Genomic DNA, 19,655 nt, shown 5'->3' on the forward strand with positions numbered 1-19,655 from the left:
GCAGGTGAGACGCATCAGACCAGGTGTTGGGTGGCCCACCGTTGGGCATCACTCACTCCCATGTCCCCGTCCCCCCTGCCAGGGCACTCAGAAGCACCACAGGTCTAGCGCCCTACGAAGCAGAGGCTCACCTTGGCACCTTTCTCTCCGGTGGGGCCAGGTGGTCCCCGAGGTCCCGGAAGCCCCTGCAGACAGAGGGAAGCACAGTTCCTTAACCCCTGGCCCAAAGTGGCCCCTTTCCCCGGCCAGACTCCTCTAGGCCAAAAGCAGACGTACCTGAATGCCAGGCAAACCCTGGACTCCAGGTTCCCCCTGCAATTTAGAAAAGACAGACTGGGCCACTGGCCCTTCCCCACTGGCAGACCTGGTCTGGGGTGGGGTATCTGCCAGCCCAAATTCAAGAGAGCTCCCCGGCAAGACCGTGAGGGTCAGAGAGGCGGGGGTCAAAGCCAAGGTCCCCCGCAGGAGTGATGACAGGCCAGGGCTACAGCCCAGTTCTTCTTCCCAAAGCTGTGCCCTTGAGCACTGGAGGCCAGGCAGAGCCTCATAGTTTGGGGGACAGATAGGAGTGGGCAGATGGTTAATAGAAGTGTTGGGAGGCTGGGGGCAGGCAGGCCAAGGGAAGGCTAGAGACTCACCTGCGGCCCCTGGATTCCCCTTCCCGGAGGTCCAGGCTCTCCCTGAAGAGACAGAAGGACAAACCTTGGCTTGGGATTCCCCACTCACCGAATAGCCTCTTCCCCAGCCTCTTCTCCTTTACCCCCGCACCTCCACCTTCTCCCTTCTCTGGGGCTGATCTTCCCCACTCCAGGCCCATGCCACACCCCCCAGCCCTCACCACACATACCTGCAGCCCAGGCTCCCCGTACACACACCTACCTGGGTGCCCTTCAGTCCTGGGGGCCCTTGAACTCCAGGTAGACCGGGCTGGCCCTAAAAGATACAGGTGGCCCATGGGTCCCACAGGGAAAAGGGTGCAGGTGGGAGAGAAGGCAAAGCTCAGGCAGGGAAAGACCAGAGGGCAGGTAGCCGGAACTCACCGGTTTCCCAGGCCGGCCCACACCTTCTGGGCCCGGCTCTCCTTTGGGGCCGGGCTTCCCAGGCAGTGCTGCCGTGCTCGGCACCGCCCCCTGCAGGCTGGGGCAGGCAGTGCAGCCATCACCCTGGTCAGAGAGAGGCGCCCCCAGCAGTCCTTGAGCCAGGGCTGACAGGCAGGCCAGAAAGAGGCACCGGAAAGAGGGGGGGGTCCCTGCGCCCCTCTGAGAGCTCTGCCCCTCCACTGCCCCCACCTCGGTCTGGGAAATCAAAACACGCCCCGACCCTCCCTGCTCTTCCCCTCCCTGCCTTGCAGAAGAGCTGAGGCATCACCCAGCGATTCCGGTACCCCGCGAGGCTCGCAGCCTGACTCCGCAGTCCTTCACCTCATTAGCTCTCAGCCCCATTTCTTTTTGTCCGGGCAACAAAGTCCCCCCTACCCGACTGACCTTTTCTCCTTTCGGGCCCATGGGGCCCCGCACACCAGGTTCTCCCGACAGTCCCGGCCGCCCCGTGGTGCCTGGCACTCCAGGATCTCCAGGGTTCCCAGCATCACCCTGCAAGGAGTAGGCTTCAAGGAGGGCAGAGGTGGCCCAGCTGGGGGCAGACTGCCTCTTGGGAACTAAAGGCACTCAGAGCCCTTTGCTGGCGCCTGGGGGCTGCCCAGGGAGTGGAGAGCGGGCACAGGGCGATCAGGAAAAGGAGGTGGAAAGCGCCTCAGAGAGGTGGTGCCCACCCGTGCCCACGAGGCTCTCTCACCTTGTTCCCCTTCGGTCCACGCTCTCCAGCCTTGCCCTGGGGAGAAAGCATTTCTAGTACCCACTCACTCATAGCGGACACCCCTAAGCGTCTGGCACCGTGTTAGACCCAGGGAACTCAACAGGGCACAAAACAGTCCAAAATCTCCTCTCTCGTCCTAGCAAAGCAATGCTGGATAGATTAAGAGAGGAGCCGAGCCAGAGTCCTGTCTGGGTGACCCCCGGCAAGCTGCCTAGCCTCTCTGTGACTCGGTTTCCTTACCTGTCAATGGGAAATGCTAAGAATGGCGTTGGCTTCTACCCTGTAGAGTCCTTGTGACATTAGATGAGCTAACGTGTGTGAAGCAGTGTGTGGCACCCAGCATACGCTATGGCAGTGCTCGCTGTGACCAGTAGAGCGAGGACAATAATAATCAGTCCCGTGGTAGCCATGGGTCATCCTGAACACCTATCGTATGCCGCGAAGTGCTTCACACACGCGATTCCTAGGCCCTAGGTGTTGGTGATTGCAACACCACCACGCAGAGGAAACAGAGGCACAGAGAGGAGAACAGTAACTTGTTCAAGTCAAAGCGTGAGTGAAAGGCAGAGCTAGAATCTGAACCCAGGTCCGCCTGGTCCCAAGTTGGTGCTCTTTCTTTCGTACGCCCTGCCAGGCCGGGTCCCAGGATGAAGGGCTGAGGCATCCTCTGGGGACAGAAGCACCGACCCTTCCATCGACTCCCACCTACTCCCCACCATCCAGGGAGCCAAAAGACCCGGGCAGGGTTCGTCCCTTCTTTTGCGCCTCTCCTGCAGCAACCTGGGAGCTCACCTGTTTCCCTGGCAAGCCAAAGCCCGGGGGCCCAGGCTCTCCCTTCTCTCCAGGAGGGCCAGGCAAGGCCACCGCGTAGCTGTCCCCATCCTGAGGCTCGGACAGGGCTGGGCATGGCTCACAAGGCTCCCCCTGCCAAGTGAGGACACAGGGTTGGGGGACACCAGGCCGGGCCTGGAATCGGGGGCTGGGGAACGGAGCCGGGCCTGACACAGCGTCCCTGCTGAGCGAGGGATATCTCGGGAGAGAGGGATATCTCGGGAGAGATCGCGGGAGGACAGGCAAGAAATGAAGGTGGGGCCAAGTCATCAAGGGTCTTGAATGCCATGCTAAGGAGTAAGATGTTACCCTCAGGCAGTGGGGAGCCTTGTGGGGATTGAATTAGAGCAAGATAAGTGTGTGTTTAGGAAGTTCACCCTGGCTGCAGAGGGGAGAGTGTCGCCAGACTCACCTTCTCCCCTTTGATGCCTGTGGATCCCACTGGCCCTGGTGGACCCTGTGTGATTAAAAAAAAAAAAAAAAGAGGCCATGTGTGAGGCCCAGCACCTGCCTGGGCTATGCTGGGGCACAGTCCAGGTCTGTCTTCCCCCCCAGTAGTAGGTAGCACCTCCCGTCTTGCCCTTTTCCCAAGAGCCGTCGTATCTAGAGCACTTACCGGCCGGCCAGCTGGCCCTGCCTCCCCAAAATTACCCTGTGCAAAGCAGAGAGCAAAGGGTCAAAGAGAGGGTGCTGGGTCAGTCCCCAGCCACAAACCACAAAAGTTGCCTCTTAGGACCTCTAGACTACCCCTCTCATCTCCTGGCTAGGGAAACTGAGGCCAGGGATTTCCCCAAGGTCCCCAGGAGAGTCTGCAGCATGCTCCCCAGGCTCACTTCACAGAATCCTAGCCCCGCACACAGCCCTCACCCAGCACACGAAGATCATTAGCTCATTCATTTGTTCACTGGATGCCTACACGGCTGTGCCCCGGGCAAGGTGCTGGTGGGTCGCAGTGAACAGCACGCCCAAACACCTTGTGCAATTTACACACTTGTGGGGGACAAAAAGTAGTTTTTAAGTCACAGTAAGTGTAAACAGCCAGGAGGGCTATGAAGGGCACAGACACAAGGGAGGCCATTTTGGACAGGGTGGTCGGAGAAGTGTTGACCACAATTATTATCAGAAAGACGAGAAGAAGGCCATCCAGTGAAAGAATAGGGGGAGGGGGGAAGAGAGGGAGAACGTACGAGAGTACAGAATCTAAGAGGTGGGGACATTCCTGATTCCAGAGCGGAAGGAGGCCAGCACATCCACAGCCCTGGAAACGGAGGAGAGGAGAGCCGGAAGAACCGGAAAGGCAGGCAGGGTCCGGCCAGGGTCTTGTTAAGCATAGCAGGACTTTGCTACAGAGTCAATCATGAAGGATTTTAAGCAGGGAAATAATGAAACCCGAGTTCTTTTTGCAAGGGCACGTTATGTTAGCTGCTGGGTGGCAAACGGGCTGTGGATGAGCTACGGTGGCCACAGGCAGGCCAGACTGGGGGGCTGCCGCCAGAGTCCGGGTGAGACTGGTCGGGACTCAGATGGCGGTGGCGCTCACAGAGGTGGAGAGGAGCGGGGGAAGCTGACAGAGATGCCTGTTGGCAGGACTGGGGGAGATGATGTGGGGGAAGGCAGGGATCCAGGCTGCTGCAGGTTTGGGATCTGAGGAGCTGGGGACGTGTCATTTACTGGGACAGAGAAATCTAGAAGAGGAGGCAGCTGTGAAGTGAGGGTACAGGGGCCCCGTCTTGAGAAATGACGGGTGTGGTTTGCCTGACAGAGCAGAGTCCGAACATATATTTTGGTATTTCTCGCGCTTGGACACGCATCCACCCGTGGAAGCCCTCATTTGGGTAACACTGCATTATAAGTTCAACGCTGTCATTTGTCCCCAACGCAATCATAAATACAAATGTGAACACGGGCACTGAAATCGAGTAACCCAGCCGAGCAGCGAAGATTACAGACTCTGGAGCCAGATTCCTAGGCTCGGATCCCAGTTCTACACCCGAACACCCATGTGACCTTGGGTAACTGACTTGGCCTTCTATGCCTCTGATTCTTCATCCGTAAAATGACAATAATGGAGTAGCTCCCCCGAAAGGTTTTAGGGGATGAAACAAGTTAATACGTGCCTAAGCACTTGGAACGGTGCCCGGCACATCGTAAGTGGTAAAGGAGAGGCAAATATTGTTATTTTATTAAAAGGTAGTCTTAAACGTGCTTAATTGTTTTAGATTATCAATAAAATAAACACACAGCACTAAGGAGTTCTCTTGGAGAAGGCAAGGGCTCTTCCAAATAAGCTCATTGGCTCCAGTCTGCAAAGCACGGATGAATTTATTTCACTGTGGGTTTACAGTTTGATCTCTCGTCTGTATCGTCCCTGTTCCCTGCCTCCCTGCCAAGAAACCGTGGCGTCACTGACAGCTAACCCAGAGCTCACCTTCTCTCCTTTCAGCCCTGTTGGCCCTGGAGCCCCAACTTTCCCCTGAAAAACAACCAAGTCACAGTTAGAGCACCTTCCCACTCCCACCCCTGCAAAACCCCATGGTTCCAGTGTCCCCCCAGAAAGAGAAAGGCCAGCTTGGAATTACGAATGCCACAACTCCACCGGTAGCTGGGCAGTTACTTCTGTTATGCAGCCGGGCACTTGGAGATTCTAAGAGGGAACTCCGGGGCAAGCAACCCGGGGCGGCATAGGGGTGGAGGGAGAGACCAGGCTGCAGGCCTGGGACACCTGCCTCAGGGCCTCCTTCCTGGTCTCTGCCTTGAGACTCGGGGCCTGTGGAGCCAGGGAAGCCACCAGTGTGGCAAAGATGGGCTGGACTGAGCTGGGCTGGTCACTCACCGGAAGGCCGGGCAAACCGAAGCCAGGGAGGCCCATGTCTCCTTTGGCCCCTGTAGGGGGCCCAAGATGCTGGGCCCCTACCGCTAAGCTGCAGGACAAGCAGGAGTCCCCCTGGGGAAGGAAGTGAAAGAATTGGAAAGGTTCCCAGGAGTCAGAGGGGGGCAGCCAGGGGACCAGTGTTCCTTTACCTTCTCTCCTTTGGGACCTTGGATGCCAGGGTCTCCCTGCAGGGGAAAAAAGGTTTATTGGCTGAGACTGGGCACGTCGGGGCACCCCAAACTTCCTAGCCATATGCGAGGACAGCAATGGTACATACCACAAACCCTTCAAATACCCAGGGGTCCTATGGGGTTCAAGATTAACACCCAGAGCCGGGGCTCATCAACCCATGTAATAGATGGAGGAAATCAGGCCAGGCTAAGCTACCTCACTGGAAAGTTCCTGTACCTACCCTATCACCTTTCCATCCAGCAGATCTCAGGCCCTCCTGAAAGAAAGTGTGAGGGAGTGGGGTGGGGAGTCAAGGCCAGGACCCGAACCCGCCCCAGCCCACTCCCTTCCTCCACCCCCAACCAATCCCCAATCGCCAGGAGGGGGGCCAGCCTCACTCACTATAAGGGTGGGCTCCACCCCAGCTTGCCCGAAGGGCATCTTAGAGCCTCCTCAAGAACCCTAGGAGGTAGCTGTGGAGACGTGGGGGACCTTCTAGCCCAGCCCTAAACTCTATGGTTCAGCCCCCCTCCCCTCAAGCTAAGAGCAGGGACCCTCTGCCCACAATCTCTCTATGGCCAAGAGATGTACCCAGTCCCTCTGCCAAGTACCCAACTCCTCTTCATAACCACGCCTGCAGGTTTTTGTGGTGCCCCTCAATGGTGCCCCCCCCTTGGGCACTCACCTTGGCTGGTGCAGGATCACCTGGTTCCCCCTTGGGCCCTGGTTTTCCAGGGAGCCCTACGAAACTCTGGAACCCTTCAGGCAGCGTTGGGCACACCTCACAGGGGTCACCCTAACAGAAGGGAGAGACCGTGAGCAGACAAGTTGAGGACGAGACCCCGAGGAAGACAAGGAGCCCTAGACATTGGATGTGCCGGCACCCTACCCCCAACATCAAGGTGGACACTGGGATCACTGGAGGGGCCTTCTGTTCAACTGACTCATTCACTCCACTTACGGTTCCTGGACATCACAAAACGATATCCTCACAATAAGCCACGAGAAGCCACTGTGTCCCATTTACAGATGTGGAAACTTAGGCGCAGAGGAGCTAATTGACTTGCCACATTCATAAACCATGTGAGCGGCCGAGGCAGGATTCAAACCCTGCTGTCTAACTCCCAAGCCAGGCTCTTGATTTAGTAATTATGCACACACCATAGGAACAAAGATGGGGTCTGCTAGAGAAGGTCCAGTACCCCTGATGCTCAGAGTGTCGCCTTCAGAGAGGAGATCCCTCTCCCACCATACCCTGGTGCAACCCGGCCTGGGACTCACCTTCTCTCCCTTCAGCCCTGGCACCCCTGGCTTCCCCTGTTGGAGAAGAAGCAGTGAACATCAGTGCCGGGCAGAGGGACTGATAGGCCAAGAGAGGGCCCAAGGACCTAGCCCCCCTCTCTCTGGAGGCCTTTGTAGAGCAGCCCTGGGCATGGTGGGCAACAGCACCCCTTCCCCACCGGACTGGGCTTACTTACAGGTTTCCCACCGGGACCTTCCTTTCCTGGCACCCCCGCGCTGCCCTGCGGTCAGAAGAAGTATTAAGGGGGAGGCTCCTGGCCATGACCTCAGCCCATTCACCCCTCCCCCACTTAGTCCTTTCTCAGACTCCCTCTGTATACCCCTGTATACCCCTTCCCTGGTACAGCAGGTCAAGAGGAATCTAGGTGACTCCAGAGGAACCATAGCAGACAAGACAGTCAGATATTTCCAGGGCACAAGATCCTAAAATAAGCCCGAGCCCTCTAGTTAAGGCCTCTCTGGTCATTACTAGACTTAGGCCTATCTGTCCCAATGTCTGGAACCCAGGCCAGAGCTCCCATGTCAGCAAGCACTGGGATGGGGACACTCCCCACCGAGGGGCCTGGCTGAGTTGAGCCAGCCTCAGCTGAACGCCTGGCTCATGCCCCCCATGGATGCCTGCTGCCCCTGGACCGCTCTCCTCTCTCCTTCCATCATGCAGGGAGCTCCCCCAAGCGCCCCTGACCCTGCCTGTGCTTACCTTGTCTCCCTTAGGGCCTGGCGGGCCACCCGGGTCCCCCTGAGGGCAGAAAGAGCATCAGCCAGAGGCTTCCTAGGGAGCCCCCACATCACAGTAAGACCAACTCTAGCCCCCTCCTTTCAACCAGGACCCCCAGACCGAGCCTTATCTCCCCAGCCCTGGCCAGGCAGCAGAAGGGTCTCCGAGGAAAGAATAGCAGAAGGGGCAGGAAGTACTCACCGGGGTCCCAGGAAGTCCTATCCCAGGGGCCCCAGGGAGGCCAGGGGGCCCAGGCTCTCCTGCCAGTCCCTCAGGCCCAACAAAGCCAGGGTCTCCCTGGCACAGACACAAGGCAGGTATGAGAGAGCCGCCGCCCCAGCCCCATCTCCCACTCTCCATCCCACAGATACCCACAACTCACCTTCTGCCCTTTGGGCCCCATGACGCAGATCTCCCCTGGCCGGCCCTGTGGGGTCGGGGAAGGTGGAAGAAAAGCCTGAGGCCCTGAGGCAGCAGCCCTGCTGAGAAGAGGCCACACCTACCTGCCCACCCTCAGTGTCCCTCTCCAAAGCCAGACTCCATCCCTGTGTCCCAAGGTCATCAGAGGTCAACCTCTGGGCATTAGAGATCAGGGGCTCTTAGGCTGGGAGCCAGGGCTCCTGGGTTCAGGTCCTTTTCTCCCCTCTTTGCTCTGCTTTCTGGGGCACAGCCTCCCCCTTTCTGGGGAGCAAGGCTAGCAGGCTGGGTTCTGATGGCAAAATCCAGCATTTCACTGAGAGACACGGGGTTGTGGTGAGGAAGGGTCCCCAGCATCGTACATCTCGGCCTGGCTTTCCCGGCGAGCCCTTAACGCCTCCGTCTCCCTTCTCGCCTTTCTGGCCCTAGGGAAGGAAAAGGCAAAGTGACTGGGGTTGAAAGAAGGGGCCAGAAGAACCAGAGCAGCTCTAGCTGGAGGAAGGACAGTTGCCTTCTAGGCCCCTGGTCTCTGCCTCCCCTGAGACGGAATGGCTTCAGTCACTACAGGAAAGTAGACGACAGAAAGAACTTTCAAACCAGCCAGGCCACTCTCAGGGAGTCTATGGCATTGCCCTCTGGGTCTGGTGGGAACTTGGACAGGACAGGGTGACTGGGAGGGAGAGTGAGTAGTGCCAGCTCTGTGCCTTCCATAGGGATGGTGCCCTCCCTCCTCTGAGAAGATTCCAGACATCTCTTTCCTCAAGTCTACAAGGCCCACGCACCTCCCTGCCACCCACCCCTCCAAATCCACGCCTATTACCTTCTGGCCTGTAGAGCCCGGAAGTCCCGAGGGTCCCTGAGATAAGGCGGGGACACAAAAGAACGGGTGAGGGAAGGCGGTCGAGGCTGGGCCAGAACCCCACTGCCCTGCCCTATCCCTGGTCCCACACTCACCAAGGCTCCTGACTCTCCCTTCTCTCCCTTCGGGCCTTCTGCACACTGAGCAGGGAGATAAGGTGTTGAGAGGGTCCCAGGGTCACCCTGTGGCCTTCCCCGGGGGCTGACCCCATAGTGGTCTTGAAGTAGGCCTTGCCTCCAGGTCTTACCTGAAGCGGGGCATCCGGGGAGATCCGGACACAGTCACTGCCCTGTGGGTACGGAACAAGGGATCAGGGGTGGGACCCTGTTCTGAGAAGGATGGGCTCAAGAATCCCGCAGTCCCAGCAGTCATTTTTCTAAGGACCCCTAAAAACTAGACGTTTCCCCATACTAACTCCTAGAAAGACCCGACCCCTCAGCCCCCGTGTGGGCTGGGCTGCAGGGTTTTTTGGCTGAGCGGTTGGGACGGTTCACACGCCAGCCCGGCCTCAGGGCACAGCCGGGGAGGGCCCCCGCGGTGGGCCCGGCTGGGGCACTTACCCGGGCTCCCTTCTCTCCCTTGGGGCCTGATGGGCCAGGAAGGCCTCGCTCACCTCTCCCTCCCTGTGGACGAGATCAAATCGGGGGCTGGGACCAGAGGGACCACACGGGAGACTTGAGGAAGCTCTCCCAGTCTGAATTCTCTACACATCGACCACACAAGGGTGTGTAAGTGAGCACACTACCCCCCAACCCCCAACCGTGCACGCAGCATATGGATTCCATATGCATTCGTCCATATGGCCCTCCCACCCCAAGAGGCTATATTTGGCAAATCTAGAGTCTCACACAGAGGGTACTCCCCCCACGCCCCTACTCAAGCACGCAAGCTCGCACGCAGCCCGCCCGGGGCCACGTGGACGCATGTGCGTGGACACGCACACGTAGAGTGACAGAGCCGGTGATGGCGAGAGTCAGGCCCCCTCGGTTCAAGTCCTGCCCCCGCCACCTGCTGGCACGTGACTCAGGGCAAGTCGCAAGTCACCTCTCTGAGCCTTAGGGTCTTTAACGACAAAAAGGGATTCAGGGGGCCGTGGCAAGGACGGAACATGACACCACAGGCCAGGTGCTCAGCGCGGGGCCTGGCACTCACTGGGCCCTCACACGAAGGCGGCCCCCGGAAGTTGTGCGACATACTCTCCGGCTCGCACCAACACGCTGTCGCACCTTCACGCGTGCACGGCCTGTCCCGTCGCTCACAAGCCGCACGGGGCTGTCGGGCCCACGGGCACACGGGCTCGCTCTCCCCATCACAGCGGGCCACGCACAGGAGAACATGTGTCCCAGGAAGCACGTCGCCAGACCCCCACACGATCACCCTGACACCCCCAGTCCCACACAGGGGCACAGCTGGGTCTCACTCAGTGTTTTCTGAAGCAAAATGACAGGACCTGTCCCCACTGGATGCTTGAGGAGGCAGGGAGGCAACGTGTGCCCAAGTGAGGCCCAAAGCCCGATGCCAGGAGGAGCCAGAAAAGGGGAGCTCATCACATCCTTACACACGTGCACAACCCCCTACTCTCTCCAACACACACACACACACACACACACACTCACCTCCCACACACATAGGGTTGGGTAGCCCTAATATAAACACACAGCCACAGGGTCACATGCTGTGAGACAGGCTGGGACCGCCAAAGAGGGCAAGAGTGTCCTGTTCCCCATCTTGGACTCACCTTGGGTCCAGAAGGACCAGTTGTGACCTGGATGGGGGGTGGGGAGGCAAAGAGAACATTATACCGCAGCGATGGAAAGAAGACCGAGGGCACAGAGAAGGCAAGCAATGAAGCGAGGGCCACAGAGCATTGAGGCTGGACCAACAACAGCCTGAATTCCAGCCCCTGCTCTGCCTCCCAGGCCAAGCACCATGCCGACTTTATATCCCAAGGCTGTCAGACTTGCAGAGGGGTCTAACCTACCTTCTCTAAACTGCCTGACTTTGGCTAGCTCCACCCCCTAGTTGTTAGGATTGCACAGCTGCGCGGTTGCCATGGTAACTCCTGCATACCTGGGGACCATCAGCCTCACCAGATTTGGTGGGGGGCTAGATGGAAAGAAGGCCAGGCAGCAGAGGGGGTACTTCCTGATGTCCCCCGAGGTCAGGGGGCTTGGAGCCAAGGGCAGCCGGGATTATGCCATTCGTGGACCAACGTGGTACGTCAATTCAGGATGTCAGGCCGTGGGAAAGTAATGACTCACGCTACCCACAGAGGAAGCACAGTTGGGTACCAGCTGTGCTCTCACTGAGCCCCTCTCCCTTGTCTTTCTAGACCCCCAGAGGGAGGCTGGACCAGAGCCAGCTAGAGAGGGATAGGAGGGGGGTCCGGAGTCAACATGTGTTTGGGCACCAGTGCTGGGCTGTGTCACCCTGAGTCAGCCTTCCCCTTCTCGAGGCCTCCAAGGTGATGTGGGAAGCCTTCAAGCAGAACGGCCCTGAGTCCTCGTGGGGGAACGGAAAGCTGGGATCATCAACCAAGGTCCTGATCCCACCAGTCACCACCCTGTCCCCAGTGCATTGCCCAGATCACAAGCCGTGAGGCTTCCTTCCGTGCAGCCCTTGGTGGGGCTGGGGTGGGCGTCAAGGCCAGCTCTGGGGGATGGGCAGGGAGGCGGTGTGATAAGAGCACAAAGACCCCCTTGTGCTTAACCAGGAAGCTACCAGGCCAACCTCTAACCCACTCCCAGCCCCCGCCCACCCCACCCTGCACACCCTCTATTCACTCACATTGCTCTCCCGGGTACCATGGACACAGGGTGGGCACTGCAAGGGAAGAATGGGCCAGGAGGTCAGTTCTGAGAGCTTGGGACCAGCCCTCACCACCCCATTCCCCTGCTTACACACAGCAAGCACACAGAACATCACGTGTGTCCTGTGTGAAGTCCAAGGGAGCAGGAAGATGGGAATCCTACCAAACAAGCCTCATCTCCCAACTCCCAGCAACCCAGAGCCATTTCTCACTGTAGCCCAGAGAGGAAGAGCAGTGCGATCTGGGTCACACCACGTGTGGGGGGCAGGGTGAGGCCCAGGATCTGGGGTCCCGTAGCCAAGGCCCGGACTCTTCCCGCGATGCATATGGCCACTTGCTGCCCACACAGCAGGAGTGTCCAGGACTAAGCCCACCCCCCACCCAAGGAGAGAGGCAGCAGGCGGACAGGGCCCAGCATTGAGCCCCGAAGGAATGCTGGGAGCTATGTAGTCCTCCCAAACCCCTACGCCCAGCCTCCAGTGCCCCAGCGCCTTGTCCAAAGGGTTCATGCTGGCACCTCCTCTTTGCCAGTCTAGATGGGAGGCTTACCTCATCGGCCGCTGTCTCCTGACGGGCCTGGGAAGAGGGAGGGCATGGTAATGGGCAGGAAGCAGAGGGTACGAAGCACTGCTTCCAACACTCCTACCCAAGAACTGCCAGGAGCGGGTGCCCTACACAGTGCCAGTTACTGTCTGTCTCGCCCCCAGTCATCCTTCCTTCCCAGAGCTGGCTCCTATACATCCTAAGCTCTGTCCAGGAGTGGGGGCAGGTGGAAAGAATGTGGGAGTAGAGTGGCTTAGTCAAGGGGTTTACAGAGGGCGCGGAGAGCAGACCGAGGACTCCGTGAACTCCTCCCCCTATACCCACTGTCTCTACCTTTGTTCCCCTTTCTGCCTTCTGGCTGATGCTTCCTGTCAGCTGGGCATCCACCTGGGCAGAGAGAGCAAACAGGAACTGTTGAAGAGGGGGCAGTGCAGGGGCCCTTGCTGGAAAGGGGCACACAGGTAGGGGCATGGGCCCCAGGTACCCCCTCAGCGGGCACTTCCCAAGGCATCAAGAGCCTGCTCAGGCCCCTGGCACTCCCACAGGCTGCCCCCTCCTTTTCCCCCCACCCACGTGATGTCGGAGAAAACAAGACCATGAATCAATGGGATCCTGTGTTCCTGCAGCCAAAGGCTGGGCACGATGCCCAGCGGGCAGGGAGGCTGCCCAGCCTGGGGGTGGGGCTAAGGGAGGAACTGGGCTTCCCTGCCACCCTAAAGAACCTGAGAGTGGTAGGGCAGCTGGCCATGGTGCTGGGGTGTAGAACCAGCCTGGCAGTGGCTGGGGCTGGGCCCAGGACAGCGAGCAAGCCCCGAGGGAAGCAGTATGGCCGGGCCTCTGATCCCGGGTACCCCTGTCCTGGAGAAACTGCCTCTGGGTGCAAGCCTGGTCCTGACCTCACCAGGAGGGTCTGGGGTGGCATCAGTGAGGGGTTGGGTAGTGGCAGAGCTAGATGGATACATCCCTCAATGCCAAAAGGCAGGTAGGCACAGGTTCACGCAGTGGGCTCTCTGCTTCCTTGAATCCTATAGGGGTAGTTCATAGATAGGCGGGACTTACGGTGCCCTCCCTACCCTGGGAACAACTGAACCCAGTGCTGGACCTCAGTCAGGTCAGGGGAGGAGAGTCCCACTTGTACCTACCTGTGGTAGGTGCCACAGGTACCTGTCCACCTACCTTGCTGTTTTGAGGCTCCTCCAGGCAGAAGCAGCGAGTGTAGACCTTGCCTTCGGTCTGTGGATTGATCTCAATGAGCTCATTGCTCTGGGTATCCCGGCGGGCCTTGGAGGTCTCTGGGGGACACTGTCCAGCACAGGGGAAGGGCTGGGGTCAGTACAGAAGTCAGATTGCCCCTCACCCTCTCATCCTAAGATTTCAACGCATCCCCTCCCTGGTTCCCCATCTGTAGCACACTAGCCCCTGGGAAGTGCCCCAAACCCTCCCAGCTGGGCTGGAGCTGGGCCACTCACCCCTCCGGGTAAAATCTCACAGCATCCCTCCTCCAGCACAAGCTCTGGGTCGCAGTAGATGTGTGCCTGCTGAAGGTCAAACTGCAGGGGACACACAAGTCAGTTTCACTTCATTTTACCAAATAGCTCAGTGTCCTGGCTGCCAGGGAGGCACAGAGATGGCTCCACCCCAGGATTAGCCCTCAGAGACCTTCCGGTCTCACCTGGAGAGACCATCAAGAATATGGCGGTCACCAAAAGCAAAATGGAACCGCACACGCAGGAAAGAGGGAGAGGAAGGAGGAAAGTTCACTTTGGCCCAGAGGAACAAGGCGGAGGAGGTTCCATTTAAGCTGGGCCTTGAAGGGCCAGTAGATATTCCGCAGATGGGTCTGCACGGAAAAGCATTCCGGGGGGGAGGTGACAGCAAAGACAAAGATGCGGGGGTGGGGAAGTAATAGGTGAGATGTCCAGCTAGGAAGGAACTGACCAGAGCAAACAGTATGGAGAGATATAAAGGAAGATAATACCATAGACATTTCTAGGGACCAGATCATGAAGGGCCTTGCATGCGAGGTTAATATGTTTAGGCTGCATCTGGAGGGCAGTGGGGAACCACGAGAGGATTCTGAGCAAGGGACGGACCTGGTCAGATGCGGATTCCCGGGAGCTCACTCAGGCTCCCAGAAGGCGGGAGCAGAGGCCAGAGCCCGACCTCGCACTCACCGAAATGGGTTTCCCCTGCTCGGCATCCAAGCCCAGAAAGACATGGCCCACAGGCCGCATGGGTCGCCGGGGCCCCAGAGGCCGAGAGGAGGCTGAAGTGCAGTCCACATGCACGGAGGCCACGCGTCCAGCCACACTCAGCACCAGCTTGTGCCAGCGCAGGTCAAAGAGCTGGGGCACCGGGAAGATGCAGGACACAAAGTCACCATCTTGGCCGCGGGCCCGGAGCTCCAGGCTCCGCTCTTGGCTGTTGACTTCCAGGGAAATCTGTGCGGAATTGAACAAGGAAAGGACAGAGAATCAGAGCCCCAGAGTCCCCAGTATGGCAAAATTCGGGGCCCTCAAGGTCATTTCACGGGAGGGGAAACTGGAGCCCAGAGAGAGAAGGAAGCTGGTGGGGGTCACAGAGCAGTTCGCCCTGAAAGAAAGGCATAGGTGTCGCTGGGGCAGGGCTAGCCTGGAGGGTGGGCGCCGGGATGGAGCAGAGAGGCCCCAGAATTCACAAGCTGGGTCAGAGGCTGGGCCGGACTGTCATGCTAGATGCCCCAAGATCCATGGGGGGGGGGGGGGGGGGGGGGCGGGGCGGGGGGGTCCGGCTCACCTGTGGGTACCCGTCTCCATCGGTCACTTGAAATAAATACCACGTGTTCTGGCGGGTGTGTTTCTTCAGCAATAGTGTCAGCACCAGGGCAAACTCATCAGGGAGGCCCCGAGGGAATACTCGTCTGGGGGTAGAGCAGGGAGGGGACCCTGAGGCTCAGGTGAGAGGCCAGCTGCTGCCCACCCTGGGCCCTCAGGACCGCCGAACCTGTGTGGGACACGCACCGGCCCCCTCCTCCAAACCGACACAGCCATGGGCATGTCACTCTACCGACAGCTATTGGGTGCCTACTATGTGCCAGGTGGGTCTGGCTGCCGGGGATAACAGTGGTGAAAACACAGAGAAGGTGCCTGCCCTCGCGGAGCCTTCAAGTCTGATGACGGGGTGGGGAGAGGTAGGGCCCTAAACACAGACTCCCCAGGATGGCCATGTCACCATTTCATTACAGTTGTACTTAAGTTCTTCCAAAGAATCCAGGATGCCCTGGAATCCAGAATAACCGGGGCTGGCCTAGGAGAAGAGGTTTTGGAGAAAGCTAAAAAGCATGCAGCCCGACGAGAGCAGAAAGAAAGAAAGAGGGCCATTTTGGAAGATAAGGCTGGAGAGGGAAGAAGGGGCCAGACCTCCCTGAGACTTGTAGGAATTTGAACTTCACATGTGGGCACATGTAGGTGTGTGTGGGCACACACACACACACACACACACACAGCTCTTGCCAGGTTCCCACACACATCCTAGAGTCCTCACAGTGCCCTTAGGGTACAGACCTGTCCCCTGACTGCTAGCCAGAAAGAGGGGAGGGACAGAGGAGAGGGTGGGCCTGCCAGGCATCTCCTCTGTGCCTATCTTGTAAGCCCCCGGGGGGTGGAGACCAGGTCGACCCCTGGCAAAGGGTGGGATAAAATGACCCACAGGGGCCTCTGGGTTCAGGCCCCCACGTCCAGAGTTGCTGGGGAGCATTGATTCCCAGTGGTCACACTGGGGCCTTTACCGCATGGGCTGGGTGAGGGGGGCTGCCCCCAGTCGCAGGATGAGGGGCCCCTTGGGGTTGCGGATCTTCTTGATGGCAGATGTTTTCATGAGGTTGAGTCGGCGGATGAGATTAAAGCCTTTGGGGGGAGACACCAGATGAAGAGCTCAGCTGGGCAGGTGAGGAAGGGGTAACAGCCACTCCAGGAAGACGTAGAGGAGGGACGGCTGAACGAGATGGGCACTCACCAGTCACGTTGGTCGATACATGGCTTCTGTGTTCTAACCTGAGTCCTTCCTGGTATGAAGGTGGGCACTGCTCACCTGGAAGACAGTTGGCAGTGGGGCACTCATCAAGCTCTGGCTGAGGTGGCTGTACAGCCAGGCCTTTGGGAAAGCTGGAGAGAAGCAAGTCCCCATTCTGGACCTTTAACCAGGCCCTGCCTCGGGGCTGTTTTTACCTCTTGCCTTCTGACCCTGGCTATCCCGGGAGCCAGGAGGACCCCCAGTATACAGATGGGAAGACCGAGGCCCAGAGATTGAGGCTGGGCTCAGGGCCACTGATTTCACAGCAGAGCAGGACGAGAACTCCCGGAACCCAAACCCCCGAGATTTCAGGAGGCAGGTCAGCAAGAGAAAGAGCAAAAGAAGCTCGGGGCAGCCCTAGAACTCAGACGGAATGGGGGCTGGATATATACATGTGCTCCCTCCTTGATACACCTTAGTCGGTGTGCGTGGAGTGGGGGTGCAGAGAAACACTTCGGGGGTAAAGAAAGCTCACATTATGCATGCCTGTGTTATATACAAGTACATTTGCATGTCTGCACACGTGTGACTTGGGGATACCCGTGCCACCAGAGATGCCACGTGCAGCTGGTACACGTGTTCTCAGCAATGGCTGGGGTTTGCTTCCTACATCTAAAGCAGAAAGGCAGGCCAGACAGAAGACTTGAGTCAACAGAATGACTTTTCACCTAGAGAACTACCTTATGAAACAGTAAGAAGAGACTGAGGGCCTCAAGAGACCACAAGCTAAAGGGAACCACTAGGACCTTGGGGGTCCAGACGGGGTATGGTAAGTGGGTAGAGGCTCCTAGAGAAGGAGATAGCTTAATTAGGGTCTTCAGAACCCTGAAGGGACAGATGGGCAACGATGGGGCTGCCTCCTCTCCAGGCTGACTGAGCAAAATGTTAAGAAAGGTGCTATAACAGGAGTTAGAGGCGAGACTCCAAAAGGCCTTCCCATCAGTGCAGTTGCGGTAGCTGGGACAGGATAATGAGGACAACTCCTAGAAGCTGGGCACTGGACTCCCTGGCTGCCTAACTGGAGGAAGGAATCCTGGATCTCTAGGCCCAGTGACCCCACTGGAGTCTCCCTCCCCCAGGTCTGGCCAGAAAGACTATCACTGTCTTCAGCATCGGCAGCAGCAATGGGTGACTCACCCTTGGCCATGGGCCCAGATTCCTTACAGATGTTGAAACTCTCTGCCCCATCCCCCAGGCGACCCGGTAAGGGAGAGAGCAAGGCACTCGCGCATACATGCAGAAACACACATGTACGCACACAGCCCTGCAGGCAGTCACGTGCACCCTGGGGGCACACCCCTCTCACATCTGCACCTTGGTTTTTCTGCCGCCCTCAGCTAGATGAGGGTTCTAGGAGTTCTATTTCTGCTCAGCGAGGCAGCTAAGCTACGAAGCCCAGAGGGCACCCAGCAGGGCAGGGCAAGTTGCCCGGTCAACTTCCTCTGGCTTTGGGCCCTGGAAAGCTGCACCCTCTGTCCCATCCAGCGTCTGGGCCTCGAGGCGGGCTCTTTATCCAGGATCCGGGGCCAGCCGTGTGGAGGAGGAACACGTGGGCTGGAGGATGGATTCTCCTCCATGAAACGGACTGGAAGGGCTTGGGCCTCTCTCAAGATGCAGCTTCCTTCTGCAGGAACCTCACCGGCCCTGCCAACACTCTGTGCACACGGTGAGTTTACGTGCCGGGAGGAGAGTTGTTCTCTCGTACACGGAGACAGAGGGATATGTACAGATGCACAGAGAGACTCTGCGATGCTCAGAGATACACAAACATGCAGACAGAAACACACATACATACACTCTAGCCCACACTGCACAGGCTCACGGGTACAAACACCTCAGACCACCCTGAGCCCAGCCTGGGACGCTTATAAATGCCCACGTGATCGAGGCACGGGGTCACATATGTACACAGGGCTCCTGTATCTCAAGGAGCCGGTCATAGGCCTATGGCACCCTGAGCCTCCTGTGTCATCTCACCTGTATCTGCCCCATGGCTGCAGGCGGCCCAGAGACTGAGCAGCCACAAGCCAGAAACCCAAGGTGCCCACATCCTGATCCAGAGAGGTCGGCCACAGCTGCAGCACCTGAAAACCACAGAGACTGTGAACACGGATTCCTGAGTTCACGCAGCATCATACATAGGCGAGTAGCAGCCGGCCCATGGGGCCCAGGCCCTAGTACTGGGGTGGCAGGAGGTCTGGCCAGGCATCCGTCCCTCTCAGAGGCCCGACCACAGGCCTTGGGCTAGGATTTTCGCCAGGGTGATATTCAAAATATTTAACCACCGGTATGGCACGGACACCGACCAGCCAGAGCAGAATGCTGGCGGGAGCATTGAGACTGGGTCCAGGCGGTATCTGATGGCGCCAGTGGATAGTTGCTGCATGAAGGAGAAATCTAGAGGGTCCTAGAAGGCCAGGTGAGTTGGGATAGGGAGGGGCCTCGAGACAGAGACTATTTGCCAAGACACTCGGAAGTATTTCAAGATCTTAACCGCCTGTGCATTGTCTCGGTGTATACTAGCCTGGTACCTGGCTAGCTGCACCCAGCTCAGCCTGGCAGCCCTGCCAGGCACCCACAAGGTCAGAGGCCAAGTCTCCTGGCAGGTATCACAGAGTTGTGTGCGGGCCAAGGAAGCTTCCCCCCTGGGTACAGTGGGTGGGAGAGCAGGTCGCCGGGCTCAGGACCTTGTTGCCAACCTCCCCTGCTGATGGATGCTTGTCTTTTAGTTTTATTAAACCCTGATGGATGGGCCCAGATAAATCAATGCAGGCTCAGCGAGCGGCCAGGAGAGCCATACATCATCCGGCCTCCCCTGAGACGGGCAGCTCGCGCGGGCACACCCGGAGTCATTCGTGTGTCAGCATGACACATGCCGGCACACGGGCACGCACACACACACACACACACACACATCTGTGCCAGTGCATGCATGCATCCAAACCTACCTGCACACCGGCATCCTCCCCGAGACACATGTTCACGGATACACCCTGACATACGCACGTGCCCATAGCCAGCCTGTGACCGTCCCTCCGGTCGGCCCTCCTGCCGGGAAGTTCTTGTGCAAGTCTGACCTCTTTCCCCCCCCCCCCCCCCCAGCTGTTACGGAATTCTATCACCCTTCCTGAATAGGGAGTGAGCACAGGAAGAACCCCTCACCTCAATACTTTTGGAGATAGGACCCCAGACACCTTGTTCCTGGGGCAGAACTGTTTCTCCGCCCTACTCATCCTTCCTCCTAGTGGGGTGCACATCCCATCACTGA

The 19,655-nt window shown here is 58.4% G+C and overlaps 1 protein-coding gene across 4 annotated transcripts in view; it reads right to left on the reverse strand.

Moving 5' to 3' along the window:
• Positions 1-19,655, reverse strand: part of COL16A1 (collagen type XVI alpha 1 chain) — a 49,636-nt gene that overhangs the window by 29,219 nt on the left and 762 nt on the right. For all 4 annotated transcript variants that reach the window (XM_053898396.1, XM_019429850.2, XM_019429849.2 and 1 more), the window contains exons 2-37: positions 18,365-18,471; positions 16,331-16,405; positions 16,104-16,221; positions 15,113-15,236; positions 14,512-14,778; positions 13,807-13,887; positions 13,514-13,639; positions 12,671-12,724; positions 12,344-12,370; positions 11,773-11,808; positions 10,724-10,750; positions 9,546-9,608; positions 9,233-9,274; positions 9,081-9,125; positions 8,947-8,982; positions 8,489-8,551; positions 8,092-8,136; positions 7,911-8,006; positions 7,692-7,730; positions 7,168-7,212; positions 6,971-7,006; positions 6,375-6,485; positions 5,931-5,966; positions 5,668-5,703; positions 5,480-5,590; positions 5,075-5,119; positions 3,263-3,298; positions 3,059-3,103; positions 2,608-2,739; positions 1,795-1,830; positions 1,485-1,592; positions 1,041-1,163; positions 880-933; positions 639-680; positions 277-312; positions 132-185 (exon numbers count right to left, since the gene is read on the reverse strand). In XM_053898396.1, coding sequence (XP_053754371.1) covers positions 132-185; positions 277-312; positions 639-680; positions 880-933; positions 1,041-1,163; positions 1,485-1,592; positions 1,795-1,830; positions 2,608-2,739; positions 3,059-3,103; positions 3,263-3,298; positions 5,075-5,119; positions 5,480-5,590; positions 5,668-5,703; positions 5,931-5,966; positions 6,375-6,485; positions 6,971-7,006; positions 7,168-7,212; positions 7,692-7,730; positions 7,911-8,006; positions 8,092-8,136; positions 8,489-8,551; positions 8,947-8,982; positions 9,081-9,125; positions 9,233-9,274; positions 9,546-9,608; positions 10,724-10,750; positions 11,773-11,808; positions 12,344-12,370; positions 12,671-12,724; positions 13,514-13,639; positions 13,807-13,887; positions 14,512-14,778; positions 15,113-15,236; positions 16,104-16,221; positions 16,331-16,405; positions 18,365-18,437 — 2,523 coding nt within the window. In that variant the 5' untranslated portion in view covers positions 18,438-18,471. The remainder of the gene's footprint in view (positions 1-131; positions 186-276; positions 313-638; positions 681-879; positions 934-1,040; positions 1,164-1,484; positions 1,593-1,794; positions 1,831-2,607; positions 2,740-3,058; positions 3,104-3,262; positions 3,299-5,074; positions 5,120-5,479; positions 5,591-5,667; positions 5,704-5,930; positions 5,967-6,374; positions 6,486-6,970; positions 7,007-7,167; positions 7,213-7,691; positions 7,731-7,910; positions 8,007-8,091; positions 8,137-8,488; positions 8,552-8,946; positions 8,983-9,080; positions 9,126-9,232; positions 9,275-9,545; positions 9,609-10,723; positions 10,751-11,772; positions 11,809-12,343; positions 12,371-12,670; positions 12,725-13,513; positions 13,640-13,806; positions 13,888-14,511; positions 14,779-15,112; positions 15,237-16,103; positions 16,222-16,330; positions 16,406-18,364; positions 18,472-19,655) is intronic.

Source organism: Panthera pardus, unplaced genomic scaffold (genome assembly GCF_024362965.1).
Source record: "Panthera pardus isolate Hobbes unplaced genomic scaffold, ASM2436296v1 HiC_scaffold_11, whole genome shotgun sequence".
In the NCBI taxonomy this organism is placed as follows: Eukaryota; Metazoa; Chordata; class Mammalia; order Carnivora; family Felidae; genus Panthera; species Panthera pardus.